The sequence below is a fragment of the Caenorhabditis briggsae genome, assembly GCF_000004555.2.
Source record: "Caenorhabditis briggsae complete genome, chrV, whole genome shotgun sequence".
NCBI classification, from domain to species: domain Eukaryota; kingdom Metazoa; phylum Nematoda; class Chromadorea; order Rhabditida; family Rhabditidae; genus Caenorhabditis; species Caenorhabditis briggsae.
This window is the reverse complement of record NC_013488.2, coordinates 9,822,763-9,838,781: the sequence shown is the minus strand read 5'-3', so window position 1 is coordinate 9,838,781 and position 16,019 is coordinate 9,822,763. Positions and strand designations below refer to the sequence as shown.

Sequence of the window (16,019 nt, the reverse complement as noted above, 5' to 3'; positions counted from 1 at the left end):
CGACAAGTCGTGAAAGTTTTCAAAGAAACTTCACAAGCATCTTTGACACTAAAGCTCACATACCGTCCAACCTGTATTAGAAGAGCCCTCCGAAGAATTCATTGAAAACACACAAACAATTTGGATTTTAAACAACAATATGTTTCAAGGGACATCTTTATTACAGAGGCTCTTCTATTTTTCCGAACCCTTCTCGGAGGGCCCTTCTAATACAGGTTTGACGGTATGTGAGCTTTAGTGTCAAAGATGCTTGTGAAGTTTCTTTGAAAACTTTCACGACTTGTCGAAAAACAACTTTTTCCAATGAGCCCCTACATAATTGTTTGCATCGTCTACCGTACTCCTAACGAAACTTTGTTTGCAAACTTCTTATTTTCCCTCATTTGTCGACTCCTTATGCTTGCTTCTGCTAGATAAGCGGATTAACAGGTGTCTGATTACAATCTCCCACTTTTCCTTAACCCAATACAATGACCGTATTCGATATAGTTTGAAGATGCGGGGAAGGCACCACTCAAGAAGTCACTAATACCCACTACTCAAGTACCACTTGTCCTACACCTTGATACAAAAGTTCCAAGAACTTTGTCCATTCACTCTGGTCCATTTCTAGAAGATTACAAGGATGTTTGTGACCTTGCTTACTTGTTGTGTCACTCAATGGTGTAGAACTCTTGTGAGATCCCTTTGACAATTGTCCAGGAACCTTTTTTCCACGTTTCCTTGTGCTTCTGATTGAAAGTCCTAAAGTCTCTCCCTAATAGTAAGAAATGGCAGAACTCCAAAGTACTAGGTTTTGTACTATTCCTTTAAAATATTCCGTACCCTTGTAAGCACATATTTAAGTCTGTGGAATACAATTACCTGTTTAGCATATTAGCCCTAGAAGGAGTCCTCCATAATTAGCCACCTGCATTTCCTGCTCATCATTCTCACCTAATTTAGGGCCCTCCTTGTATAAATTCTGAAAAATTGTGGCATCCCATTAAGGGGTTCTCAAATTTAAGTTTTTTTTATGGGATTTTGATATATTTTGGAATACTCTTTCGTTATTAAAAACAGAGGAGAATCTCCCAAAGGACCATCATTGTAATTCAATAACAATATCTTCTAGATTCCTGGTAAACAATCAGTAAACCTAGTGATTATTCAGATTTCCAGTTCCCCTTAAAAAAGTAGTTTTAGTTTTACATTTTTTCTAAACTTGATTTCTCCAAGTTTTCGTACACATAAATCTGAGCACGCGCGCGCCGCCCGTCGAAAGCCTGATTGACTGTCATAAATTATACGGGGCAAAGTGAGAGAGTAGATTAGGGGACAGTCGTTACTTTGGCTTTCCTCAACGATCCAATTCGATTTTATTGCTTTGATTGGCTCCTGGCTTCTAGAATTAGATTAGTTTGTGGGGCTTTTGGGTTGTGTGGTAGCAGTCGTGTGGTGGTGGTGATAAAACTTTCCGAATGGACGCGAAAAATTATGAGTTTTTTTCTGGGAAAATTGTCTCGGGTAGCCGAGATTGAAAACGTAGAGATTTATGGAGGAAGTTTGTGTGAGCGATAGCATGGAGACGTTGTTAAATGAAAAGAGAAAAAAATTCAGAGAAGATATTCACTTTGAGACATTTGGAATTATTACCCTAGTTGTCTACGGATACTAAATCACACGGTATCAGCTAGACAGGTTTCTCGATCCATCCGAAATGAAAAAAAAACATAGAAGATTTTCGTTTTCGATGAGAGAAAGAAATGCGCGATTCTTAACGCCATTTGACAAATGACATGATTTGTCTGCCATATGAAAAATGTACAATGTGTTTTACGAACTTTTGTTTTATTCTTGTACATCGAAAATCAGTTACCGTCATACAACGGGCCGGGCCGGGCCTGGCCTTTTCCCGAATTTCGGAGGCCCGGCCCGGCGGGCCTGTCATTTCACAAGTTTTGAAAATTTCAAAAAACATAAGGGGGACCCTTATGTGATTTTTTTCGATCAAAAATTTTTTTTCGAGTTTTGTTGATATTTTTTGATCAAACAGACAAACAATCCAAAAACACAAAAAATAATGGAGAAAATTGTATTGAGAGCTCAAAATGACAAAATTTTTGCTACCGTTCCTTGAAAATTTCCTCAGGCCCGGCCCGGGTCCGGGCTTTGGCGGGCCGGCCCGGAATTTTACTAGTATGGTTACCGTAAAACCTGTATTAGAAGGCCCGACCCTTCTTTTGTTCCAAGGTACTGCCGTAGGGCCCTACTATTACAAGGCTCTTCTTTTTCCGACCATTTTCCCGAAAATTTTTATCAAAGAATTCGGCGAATTCTCATTCAAAATTTATGAAAATTCATCAATTGTACCATTATATCAAGTCTTTGAACAAAAGGTGCAGCAAATTTTGTGAGATTTTCCTGGAATATTTAATTCCTGTAATATTTTTCATTGGAAATGTACGGAAAATGTTCATTTCAAAGTTTGATATTCAAACAACACAGTTTGAGAGGGAATCCCTTTTTACAGGGGTTTTTCTATTTTTCCGAGTCTCTCTGGGTGGGCCCTTCTATTAAAGGAACCCTTCTAATACAGGTTTTACGGTAGTTTAAAACATCGAACAGACATTCTGGAAAATAGATTGTTTGTAACCGAAAAATTGTAATTTGTTTTCCTTTTAGATAAACTATATTTAATCTAGATCTTGACCCATATTGTTTATCTAAAGCTCAGCGGTATATCTTTCCACATATATTGTCATATCCATATTCTTCCGTCACTCCGCCTACTTCTAGCACCTCTTTCTTCTACTTACCACTCCATTTTTCTCATTTTTCTTTTCCTTCTTCTTTTTTTTTTGCTTAGTTTTTACATCTTTCCTTTTTTCTATCAACCTTTTATGACCATCAAACGATTAGGAGCTACTTCTCACCAGTCGCCCCACCAATTAGGCGTCTTTTCCCATCCTTCTTCCCCTCTTCCATACTTGTCTTTTTTTTTACTTGTAATTATTCGGTCAGCCGATTTCCTCACCCTCTTACCAGAATTAATAATTGACTCGAAATTTGACTCGAATGTTACTTGACGGTTTTATGACCCATTTTTGAGATGCTGTAAATTTAAGCGGCTTCTCACAATCAGATCTTTTATCCAGTTTGTAAATTATTTTTTTATCTGATCGGGTCAGTTAAGAAATCTGAGAAGCTTAAATAAAACCCTGTCACTTAGCACTTTGAACCAATCGACGGGTGCTGCCGCTTCATCAGCATTGTAAAATATACACGCACGTTTTATGGCTGTGCTTCTTTTCTCGTCTTCCCTACTTTTACAGCTCTCGTCTCACCACTCGGCGTCACTCTCATTAACTTATCACATTAACTTTTTAATTGATAAATTGGAACTTTGTCTCTTTAGTTCATGGGGACAAATTGATTTGAACAAGAAGTCTATGTGGTTGAAGTACAGTATCAACAACATTCTCCCAAGCGAATATTTTATAGTTCGGAATGTCATTTCATTAAACAAATATAAAATAGATAAATGTTTTACTCAACTTCTTTGGTCTTATTTTCAGACATGTCTTTTCATATTCCATGAATCACATTTATCCGTGAATATCCCATCTTTACATCCCTTTTGAAAAAGAGCAAATTATCGTATTACCGCTGGAGCACAAGCACACACACTCACATAAATCGACTACACGTTGATGGTTTTACGAGGTGTAAACGAGAGAAGACCTGACAGGTTGCTCGGTCAGAATTGCGCAATTCCAAGTTGAAAGAGTCCCGCCCGTCCCCGATAAATGGTCTCTCGGCACGTTCTGAAAGTACCAACTGTCGCCTATCAGAATATTAGTTGACTGATATGTCACAATCGGAAAGTGTAGATTATCCCAAAGGAACGGTTTACCTTGGAAATCAATATTCTCTGTCTGCCACATAAGGTATAATCTCGTCTTACTGTCTCTTTTAAGTTTGTACTTAGTCATCCAAAACACCTTCTTCATAATCGGCTTCCACTATTTCAACGCGCTACTTTTAGTTTGTGCCACGTTTTATAGTCGTCTTATTGGCTTACTGTGTCAGTAAACACTAAAAGATGGTTTATAAATCGGATTACTTATCACTTCTGGCCATTCACAACTTCTTCCATACATTCCCCTTTTTTCAACTACACACACCCTGTCATTTTGGTTTATTCGGTACCGGAAAATGAGGTTGACGTTATCCGAGGAACGATCTAGGTCTTTCGAGAACTCAGCGTTTAGCATAATGATGGACGACAAGAATCTACAGTACCTCTTTTGGCGGTGCCTTGTTTCTTCCGCTCTATGGGTGGGGAACTACAAATCACTTGATGTAATCCGTTAAGTGGACATGAAGTCATTTACAAGTACCCTCAGGATCGTCAGATTCTCGATCCCTCTCTGGAATCTGGGAGTAAAAGTAGGCCAGGAGAAAGAAACCCCATCCTTCTTCTTTTTCAATGTGAAAAGAAAGAGTCGTTTTAGTTGTACTCCGCCACCTTCGACGCCATTGTCATCGTTGACGTCGTCGTCCCCGTCCCGCTTGATCAACATGTATTCGGTGGGCGCAAAATTGTCGCATTAAAATTGAAATATGGGAATGAGGTGGAAAATGGCTTTTTTCGTTTCGCCTGCCGCACTAGCAACTACTATCCACAAACCTTTTTCTCTCATTTTTGAAGTCCTCCTTGTTTTGTGACGATCACGGGAAGTAGTAGGCACCTTGGCATTAGGCCCGTTGTGTACTCATAAATACAGACAATTTGGCAGCCACTGTTTTTGATGTGGCCGACTCCGATTTGCCTTTGGGTGGTGACCAATGAGGTAAATGACAGAAGAAGAAGACGTGAAAACATCTGTCAATAAATAATAGATAGAGGTGCGGTGCGTGATTGGGACCGTAAGTGGGCCGACGTTTGAGCACACCAATAGGTCAAATTAGACAAACATGCTCTTGTTCTCATCTAATTGACAGCAGTTGAATCATCAAGAGGGGAAACTTGAGATTTTTGAATCGGTGATCATCAGCCACACTAGTTCTACCCATAGAGAAATTTTCCGTTAGAGTGCTCTTCTTTGACTTTAACTATCCTCCACACCGAATAATAGGTTCGCTGTGGTCGCTAAGTTATTCCTCCAACAACCAAAATCACATTCTACGGCGAAAAATCCATTAACGATTAGAAAATTCAAAAGTCTTCCGTTTTTAATGTTTACGCTTCTGTCTGAGTACCCAAATCTCTTAGGTACACACTTTGACACATACAAACGGCGATAAACCATTTTCTCACCATCCGTTTATGACTTTCCGTGGGTGGCTGGGAATAAAGAAAATTATTAAAGACACCGCCTAAACTCGATCTGAGCTTCAGTAATCCTTCTCGGAAATTGAGCGTCGGGTCACCTGTCATTGAGAATCCAATTTCCGTCCCGCTTTCCTATCATTCAGAGCATACTCCCAGAGTGATGAGGCCCACATTCTGTTCGGACTAGATCCGATTTCAAAAGATCTAACTATCCACTTTATTTTTCCTGAATTCTTGCATCTATCAAAACACACGTGATCTTTCTTGATACGGTTAGCGAACCCCACCCCTGGCGACACAAAATAATTGAATCAATTAAGAAATTGAGATCCCTGAAAATCGGAAATGTTTGTGTGCGTGTGTGTATTTCTAAACATTCCATTCCTCCCAGTGTAAATATATAAAAAGGTTGTAGAATGGTAATCTAGCCATCCAGTAGTCACCTCCTTTCCTTCAAAGTGTCTCAAGAAAGATTCGACACCGATTTCGCGCAGAAACGACACGCCAACCCCCTGAAAGTTGCCGCCCGGACCTCGTTTAGTTTTGTCTTTATTTCCCTAATTAACGACTCCTTTACGCACACCCTTCCTCCTGGTGTTGGGGGACCCCGTTTTAATTAGTCTCCTTCTCTCTCTCTCTCTCTCTCTCTCTCTCTCTCTCTCTCTCTCTCTCTCTCTCTCTCTCTCTCTCTCTCTCTCTCTCTCTCTCTCTCTCAAACAGACAGGGCGATAAAAAAGCAGAAGAAAGAGAAAAAGTGGATGAACAAAACATTTTTTCTACATACGATCTGACATTAATTTCCTTTTCAACTGATCAAAAACTAGAAGCCCTCCCTCTTGAAAAAATATAGAGATTAGCTCTGATCTCTTCCGCCTTTTTTCCCCAAAGCCCATTGTCGTCATACTCATTTTGAAGATTACCATCCAGAGAGCTCATTAGAACTGCAAATTGGTCAGCAGCCGACATCTGGTGATGAATACGTAAGGTGCACTCAGATGAACCCCTAATGATTACTGATTGACGCATGTTGCCGAGGTGTGAGCTCTTAGAAATTAAGATGAAGGATGACTAGTTGGATATTTCAATGAATATTGGGATCAAGTTCGAAATTGTTAGTTCCGGGATTAATTTAAATCCCAGAGACCTTTTCTAACATCACTGATTTCTGTGTATGTCATTCATTGCTGATTTCATGGGATTCCAGGAAAAATTATTCTTCTGCAATTCAGAAAATCGTTTCGTTAAGTTGTTCACACAAAGAATCATTCATCTTCTGCTCGGCAAGACACTTTCGGATTCATCTGAGCGCATTGACAGACCAGGTCATGCATTCCATAAGGCTCGGTCGCGCGTAGTTATCCTCTTTCGCTTGTAATCTTCCGGTCCGGTAGAGTTTTTGCCATCGTTTGGGTTCTGGAGCTGCTTTTTTTGCTAGTGGAACGGAGGAAGGCATAAAACTTTCAAAAAATGTTCCGACGATCCTCGGAGCCCCCATTCAACTGATCTTTCTCTGAAGATTCGAGACCCGAAGTCTTCCATCATCATTGCCATCATCTCATAATTTTGTGAGCACATAACCTCTTCTCGATGAGTTATTATTGTTATATATTTTGGCGCTCTCGATGGGTTTCCGTTTCTTTTTTCTTTTTTCTTTTGCTCCTTTCGTTCAACGACGCAATCCCATCATTGTCGTCGTTGGGAAGTTGAAGAAGAACATGAGGAAGAAGAAGAAGAGCAATAGGAGCCGAACCGGCGGCCGTAACCATAACCATAAAGCGAAGAGCCTTCTGGCTCCCCTTTCGTCGTCAACCGATGGAGCACGAAATGGCGCGGTTTTAGTAGCAATTTGAGTCGATGGCATGGGCGGTATAACTGGATAGTAAAACTCAAAAAGTTTGAAGCCGCCAGCATCCTATACTCATTCCATCTTCGACGACGGGGGATGGGGCATAACGTGGAGCGCGCGGAGCGAAATGCAAGGCGACAGCTAGAAGGAGAAAAAGGCAGAGAGACATACACAAGTGTCCTATAAAATCACTATAAAAATACGTCAATTTTATGGTTCGTGTGCCTGTGTGTGAGAAGAGATGGGCAATTTTTGAACGAAGGCAACGGGACCTTAAAAGTGATGGATGTGTGTGATGGAGGTGTGTGTGTGTGTGTCTGGGCCGAGTGGTGTCGAGGCAAATTTGCACCTTTTCTTTTTTTTCGGTTCGGTTTCCTCAGATCGTTAATTTCATTTATGAAGCATTGGAAGAGAAACATGGGTAGCTAAGGAGCCAAATATTTATGTCTGTTGGACGAATTGCCTCTTGAATTTTTCGATTGGAGACTGTCAGCTTGATCCACTGTTTTATGAAACTAATTTATCTTGGGTATAATCCTTTTACATGACAAGACTACAAAAGATTCTACGGGTCCTCACCTCAAAAAATTGACGTCTATGACCCTAATTAAGAATTCATCCGGGTCCAAACCATTATTTCCCATAGTAATGCTGTCAATATCCAGGTGTTACCATCTCAACCACCCACGACTAAAAAACTATTGTATCTGTATAGTAGACGTCGAGACAGAAAATGTGTCCTCCACTTCTCTACACCAATACAAATAGTCAGCATTCGTAGTGACTCAATTCTTTCCTTAATCCTATTCTAAAATCTAATCCTTCTCTTTTCTTATACGTTCTTCAATCTCACATCACATATCAAAACAAAATCACCCTATCAACACGTCTAACTATGAGCTTAATTAGTTGACGATATCACTTATTCTCCTGACTTTTCATCACTAATCTCCTTCCTCCCCACTCACCCAGGCTCCGCCCCCTTCTATAGAGGGGAGGCAGGGCTCGGACTCCGCCCTCTTTCCGTCTCGATGACAGCTCCACTGCCTGTCTCAGGTATTTATTTTGCCAACTCCCATCTCGATTTTGTGTTTCCTCTATTCAACCTTTTCAATATTTACTTCTCAAGTCAACGATATCTCTCCCTAAGCAACAACAGTTTCAGATTCCTCAGCTTGCGTCTACATCTTCTTCTTTTTTGGCTCTCCATTCTTTGCTTTATCAATTAAACGACGTCATTCAAAAACAGTCAAGCAGCTTGAAACTGTAAGTTACATTCCTATTTTTCCTTCTCATTCACAATATCGAGACATTATACCATTTTATTAGTTGAAGAAGAAAGTCATACCTGCTGTTTATTATATTACCCCTTCTCTCTCAATAGAAAGTGCCCATAAAAAGTGGGTAATATAGATAGGATATTTGTGTTGTATCGAAGAGTCAGTAAACTTTTTATTTCTTGTCCCCCATGCTCTTCTTACAGTCTTACATGCTCTCCAATGCTCCTCGGTGCTCTTCTTTTGCTCCTCACCGGGGGCAATAATCGTAAAAATTTAGAATGGGGTTTTAATGAGTTGACAGGACAGGCACATACTCAAACACCATTCATATTTTTAGTTTCTGAAGATTTTGAGTCTGTCAACTGAAGTCAGCCGTTTTTGCTCTAAAATTTCGTTTCAGTTTACTGGATTCGGAACCCCGATGGGAGCCCCAATGACCACGCCCATTTTTATGCGGCCATTTGGGTAAATGGCTTTAGAGCAGTGAAATGGCAGAGGAAGGAAGAGAAAGAGAATATAAAATTAAAGTACCCAATCAAAACTTTATCGGCCATCACATTTCCTTAGTATCTCCAGTATCGGGGCGTTGGTGCCTCCTCTTTTTGCCCGAAATCAGAGTTCTGTAAAAAGGAAATACAGAGAGAAAAAAGATGAAGAGTTCCCAGAGAAATGTCGTAAGGAATCCTCATTTAGATAGGTCCTCGTATTTCTTCTCTGTCTCTCCGTTTTCCATATATTTATGGGTTTAGATCGGTTAATGATACTGTCTCCTTTCTCTCTCTCCCTGAATTTAACGATCTCTTCCCTCTCGTTTTATGAAAATGGTCCAGTTAATGTCTGCGTTTCTCTATTCGATATAATCTAAAAACCAATCCAAATACCAATACCATTTGGCATTATTCCAAATTATTGTCGTAATGGAAGAAGTCTTTTTCCCAACCCCAAAACCCTCCCAGCCACCTTCTTTGTACTGTATTAGAAAAATAGGGGAGAAATTTTGTTAGGAGAGAGCATGTGAGACATTGAGACGCAGAGTCTCACTTGATGCTGCTGTGCTCAAGTGAGCAATTGAAAGTGGTCTTTGAGAAGAGTACGGAATAGGAGACTGAGGAGGGCACACTGTATTTTCTGGCGAAACACTCACCTCAATCTTGAATTCGAGGGTTGGCTCTTATGATTTGGTTTTCGATTTCTCTTTCATTCTAGCCCCCTTCAGAACATTCAGAGGCTCCTTCTTTTCCGTTTCTAATTATACAACAGTTGCCACGTCATAACATTTATACAATGGATCAGTATTGTTTGATGCCTGTTTGCTTCTGCATAGACACCATGCTTCTCTCTTGTTGTCCTATAAATATTCATTAGTTACACACGGACACCTCTAGTTGCTTCTTCTTCTTCTTCTTCTTCTTCTTCTTCTTCTTTTTCTTCTTCTTGGTTCTTCTACCCAACTACTTCTTTCAAAACTCTCCAGAAGCGTGAAAAAATCGTCTGCTCCCACATTCAGTATATCAGCTCGACTATTCAACCGCACTCAAACTTGTTCACTGTAGCGCCGTGAAATTCGATTTGGGCCCTCACTTCTGATGTACGGCGGAGTACCTGTAGAGAATCTGGTGGCGGGCGATGGGTTCAACGACCCAAAAGGGTTCCTTCCTTAGTTTTGAGAGTGGGGAAAATTGGTGGGATAATCAAATTAGCACTCGGGCGGCTGGATTTTTGGATATAAGTGCCCGCTCAGGACCGCCTGTGTCAGCATCATCACCAGATTTTATCTTCCCGAGAGATACACGATAATCATTTTCTGCCCCGTCAAATTTATATTCTAATTGTTGATTCGATCATCGAATTTGTGATTTTTGCGCACCGCCTCACCGATATTGATATATTCATTCGGGTGAATGAGTATATACATTTTTAGATGATGAGTAGGCTGTGTCATTTTAGAACCTCCCGAGTGTCTGGCCAATTTTACCCTCCCTTAGTTATCTTTTTGTTAAGAAGACTAGCTGAATTCTAAAGAAGTCTACAATTTAGAGCCGTTCTCTAATAGACTGACGATGTTCCAAGGAATACATATAAAATTCCATAACTACAAAACTACCGTAATCCTTGTTTTTCAAAATACATTTATCAGTGCTGATTCACAAAACAAAGATTAGTTGCTTTTCGTTTTCTTTTTACTTTTGGTGTATATCGCTTTTCGTCGGACCTACGTCTTTGCATATATTTTGAAAGGTTTCTTTTCTTAATCCCAACAATCGCAACCATTCAGCTCGACACTCCTAGAATTTTCTTCCGCTCCCACACACGATTCATGTTATCATTTCTTATCTAAACGTCAGTCATTCTAGTGTATTCGTACTACAAAAGGACCATATGTGTAGATTTGTTAATCCGATAAGACAAGGTGCTAGCGGAAACAACAGACGATTTTTGAACACATGGTCAAATCGGTTTGAGGAGAGAATGGCGGAAGGGGGAGAGTCGTCCGTCCAAATTAGCGGCATCATCATCACCCACAACATTCCGCGAATTATTTCTTTCAATTACTCCTTCGTTTTTCTATTCCCATTCCATCTGAATTCACCCCCACCCACCAATCGATTGCCAACGGAACTGTCACTTTGGATGAGACTCACCCCTTTTTAAAATACGATACTATTTGGGAATGTCTATACAGAAGACCCCTTTTTTGGAAGAGATGCTTCAACCATTTTTCATGATTCTACAATAAGGATGAGAATAGAAAATAAGGGCGAACGAAGACGAGTTGGAAGACCATAAAAATCCACTTCATCCCAGATTTAATGGTTCTTCTTTTTTCTTCTTTCGTTTCTTTTCTTCCCCATCTCCACCCTAATGACTTTCAACTATGTATTTTTATTCGCGCGCTCCCTGCTTCTCTAATCTCTCTTTGGCTCATTAACTCTCTTTGTTTATTGCGAGGACATTTGAATTTTATGAGAAACAGAAAAGAGTCTCTTCTTTTTTCCTCATATTCCATCCTTCTTAATGTCGTCGTCGTCGTTGATGCCGTTGTCGTAAACGCAGCTTCTTGCGATTTCAGACCGAGAAAAATACATCACATCGTTTGGGTTTAATTTAATGACACTCTCGAATTTCAGATGAGCTCTCAAAGCTTTGTCATCAGTTCATCTTCGACAACGACACCAAGTGGAAGCAAAGGATTCATGCATATCCCAGCAGAACTTTTCGATCAGGTCGATGCACATCTTTCTGTAGAGGACTCGGCTAGCTTCAAGGTATGTGTAATGTGTCAGTACCGACACCGGATATGATGATGATGATTGACATCATAATCACATTGTCATTCATTTTCCTCCTCAATTCGTTTCTTTTTTCAGTCAGTTCATCCACTCATTGACATCCGATTGACCAGCAATTTGACTCCATACGACAAACTTCATGTGAGTTCTTAGAAATTGTATGCAAGTTATTCAAAATCTTAATTTGCAGTTGAGTGATGACCAAGATGAGTGCTGGATCTCTGACACCCGTGGACGTGCCGCTCCCAGAAAGTTCCAAGCCAACAACATCTCAGCTCTGATCCGTTCTCTTACTAATTTGAGAGAGATTACTATCATCATGAAAGATGTGAGCATCAGAAATGCACAATCTTTGGAACAGAAGATTAATCTCACTGGTTAGTATCTCTTATCCAAAAAAAACATTATCTAAATAACTTTATTCCAGAATGCACACCATATACTCCAAGTGGATATTTGGGAAAATTGTTCGAAGGAATCTCTCCAGCGGAACTCAACCTGAGACAGCTCTCAATCCATGTCGACATCATGGTCGAGTCTCTTCAAGATGTCTACCACCTGATGTGCCCAACTGCAGACCTCCACTATTCCATGAATGAGCTTGCCAATGCCAGTTTCAACTCGTTTGTCCAGGTGAGTACTATTTGCAAATGACATAACTTTGAAAAATAGAAACAAAACTCTTATTGTTGAATTTTCAGATCTCGATTTGCTGTGCTCAAATTCGTCCAACCGATGAGATGCCCCGCAACAACCTCCTTGTTGGAATGCAACATGCTCTGAAGTATTATCACGAACAAGGAGTCAAGACTGAGTTTGTGATCGAGCCGTGTGAGGGATACGTCGATATGACTGTCGAGAGAGGAAACGTCGAGTACTCGTTCGCCTTCTTCTACTACAACCCAACAATCTGTGATCCAACTCCAGAAGACATGGACGTGGATACCAAAGTTGATGAGTCAATGGAATAAACGTTTCATATCATTTTCTCTAATTGTAAAATCTAAAAACCTCAAAAAACTGATCTTCCCATCTGCAAAAACATTCTAGTCTCCTGTTTCACCAATAGTAACTTCTCGAACCAGTTTAATACCCATAAAAATCCCAAAAAATTCCAGTCTCTTCTTCTCATATTTCTCGATCATCTACGGGTAGTGCACCTCATTCATTTTTCCATTAATTAATGCCCTATTCTTGAGATTCTCTGGATAAAAATTTTAATTTAGGGCTCAGATTTTGAAAAAAAAATTCTTTTTTTTCTCATCATTCATCTTCTTAATAAATATTAGATGTTCTATTGTATCCTATTCTGATCTTCGCTGATTTAATAAACTTTTTTTGATTGATTTCCTCAAGAAAATGAGATTCTGTCAAATATGAAAACATTTCTAATGATTGACTTTGTGGTGAAAATTGTATGGTGTAGATCAAATAGCTACCAAAAAAAATTTGAAGCGGTTTGGAAGACTTGCTCTTCAGATGTGCTCACTGAAGCATAAAAGGTACGATTCAGGAGTTTGGCTATCACTCGGCTCGAAATGATCCAATTTTTCTCAGATTTTGAGAGGATGTGTGTCTTTAATTGCTCTACAATATACATACAAAACTTTGTATTTTGAGAACAAAATTGTTTTCCTAATTTTTTCCTTTTTGTGTACCAAAAACGGGTAGAACAAACAAGCAAAACTTTTTGTTCCCAAAATACAAAGTTTTGTATGTATATTGTAGAACAGTTGTAGACACATTCTCTCAAAATTTGAGCAAAATTGGATCATTTCGAGCCGAGTGATAGCCAAACTCCTGAACCATACCTCTTATGCTCCAGTGAGCACATCTCAAGAGCAAGTGTTCCATACCGCTTCGAATTTTTTGGTATACACTGCGCGCCATAATTATAGAGCCACTTCAATTTTTGTAATTTTTCTGATATCCATGAAAGTTTCAGAATCCTTTCCGATGGTGATAAATATCATTTTTGAATCTGAAAATGTAAAGAACATTCAATTATAGATAGTGAAGCAACGGTTTGAAAAAAATCAAAAATGTCAAAAAAAGCAATTTTTCACTGCGCCATAATTATGGAGCCACTTCAAAGATTTTGCCATCATCACAATTTGTTCACTGTAAAAAGCTGATATTCAGATTTTCCACTAAAAATTGATGTTTCCAAATCAATTTCCAAACTGATTTCAGTAGAAAAATTTCCTGTTATAAATGATTTCCGAAATTTTTTTCACAAAAATGGAGTTTGCAAAAAACACTTTTGATTTTTCCAAATTTTTTTTCAGGATTATATAAGGTTTGTCAGATTGTTTATAAGAACCTGTTAAACATTATCGAATGCATTATTTAGTCTACCAAAGCGCGTAAAGTACTGATCAAAAGGTGCAAACGTTAATCATATGAGTTTATTGAAGCTAACTTAAGGTAAGTCGAAAATATAGTAAATATGACGGAATACATTTGAAGCTTCTCAGATTTATTTACCATAAATAGAGCTTTAATTTCTTAGTTGGCAAGTTTTTATCATGACTCCATCCAAAAAAGTTATTTTGCTCCGACGGGTCGCGAATGTTAACTCAGAACTCTCATCTGCAGTTTTGCGCTTCTTCTTCGTTTCCAGAGGTGTATCTTATTTGTATGAATATGTATACAATAGTTGTCAACAGAAAAAATAAAGCTCTATTTTTGTTTTATATCTCTAGGAATTTTCAACCCTATACGACAAAGTATGTTACTTTTTCCAAACTCTCAAACATGGTGTTTTTTCAACTAAGAAAATGTCAGTATATTACTTTTGTTCTACAAACATACATTGTCGTATAGGGTTGAAAATTTCTAGAAAACATTTCCAAAAATAGATCTTCATTTTTGTAGTTGATAACTTTTTTGTACAAATTTATACAAACGAGATACAGCTCTAGAAACAAAAGAAGCGAGAACTGCAGATGACAGTTCTGAGTTAACGTTCGCGACACGTCGGAGCAAAATAACTTTTTTGGATGGAGTCGTGATAAAAACTTGCCAACTAAGAAATTAAAGCTCTATTTATGGTAAATAAATCTGAGAAGCTTCAAATGTATTCCGTCATATTTACTATATTTTCGACTTACCTTAAGTTAGCTTCAATAAACTCATATGATTAACGTTTGCACCTTTTGATCAGTACTTTACGCGCTTTGGTAACTCCCAAATCTTTCGATCTCGTAGAGTTTCAAAATTCTGATGCCTTGATGATTTTCATACGGAACGACATTAGATTAGCTTATTAAAGAAGGGTCGGAGCCTCTGACTCTTCAAAATACAAATCAAAATTTTCCAATTTTATTCTTTTTTTGCTGAATCAAAATTTTGATTGAGTTCTTCATATCGAATCCGGTCAAGTATCGACATACAGTGGCGAACATTAGTGAGTGTCACTCTATACTTTTGTTCATGACTTTGCTCAAACTTGTCCAATAATCGAAAACTTTTTTGTTAAAAAATTTCCGTCAGAATTATTTTAAAAATTGGCTTTGTGATGAAAAATGTTTCGTGTAGATCAAATATACACTGCGCGCCATAATTATAGAGCCACTTCAATTTTTGTAATTTTTCTGATATCCATGAAAGTTTCAGAATCCTTTCCGATGGTGATAAATATCATTTTTGAATCTGAAAATGTAAAGAACATTCAATTATAGATAGTGAAGCAACGGTTTGAAAAAAATGAAAAATGTCAAAAAAAGCAATTTTTCACTGCGCCATAATTATGGAGCCACTTCAAAAATTTTGCCATCATCACAATTTGTTCACTTTAAAAAGCTGATATTCAGATTTTCCGCTAAAAATTGATGTTTCCAAATCAATTTCCAAACTGATTTCAGTAGAAAAATTTCCTGTTATAAATGATTTTCGAAATTTTTTTCACAAAAAATGGAGTTTGCTTAATCTGGGACAAAAAATTGTCAAAAAAGACACTTTCTGTGATCCAATTATCAGCCTTGTTTTACCTTTTTACTATCGAAAAAAACCACAAAAAATCGGTCAAGTTGGTGTTGATGGGAAGGGGTTGCGAACCGTGAGGAACGCGGGGTTGTTCCACAGACAGATGTCTGAAGAACGGTTCTCCTGCAAGCAGAAGATTTCGACTGATAACCCATCAACGCCGGACCGTGAAACGAAGAGAAATAGAAGGGGTATATATACTGGTGGGTGGGGGAGCGGCCGACATTTCACGGCATTGATGTCAAAAAATTGGAACGGATTTCGCAATAACTACTTAGTCTGTTTCTCGACGCAATTCT

General features: G+C 38.7%; 1 protein-coding gene across 1 annotated transcript; it reads left to right on the top strand.

Annotated features, from left to right (window-relative positions):
* Positions 1 to 11,571: 11,571 nt before the first annotated feature.
* Positions 11,572 to 12,704, top strand: CBG23136 (the record flags this gene model as incomplete). The annotated part of the gene is made up of 5 exons (XM_002636420.2): positions 11,572 to 11,709; positions 11,812 to 11,874; positions 11,924 to 12,110; positions 12,161 to 12,366; positions 12,435 to 12,704. The coding sequence occupies 5 exons, from the start codon at positions 11,572 to 11,574 to the stop codon at positions 12,702 to 12,704; spliced, it is 864 nt and encodes a 287-aa protein (XP_002636466.2).
* Between the last annotated feature and the right edge of the window lie 3,315 nt (positions 12,705 to 16,019).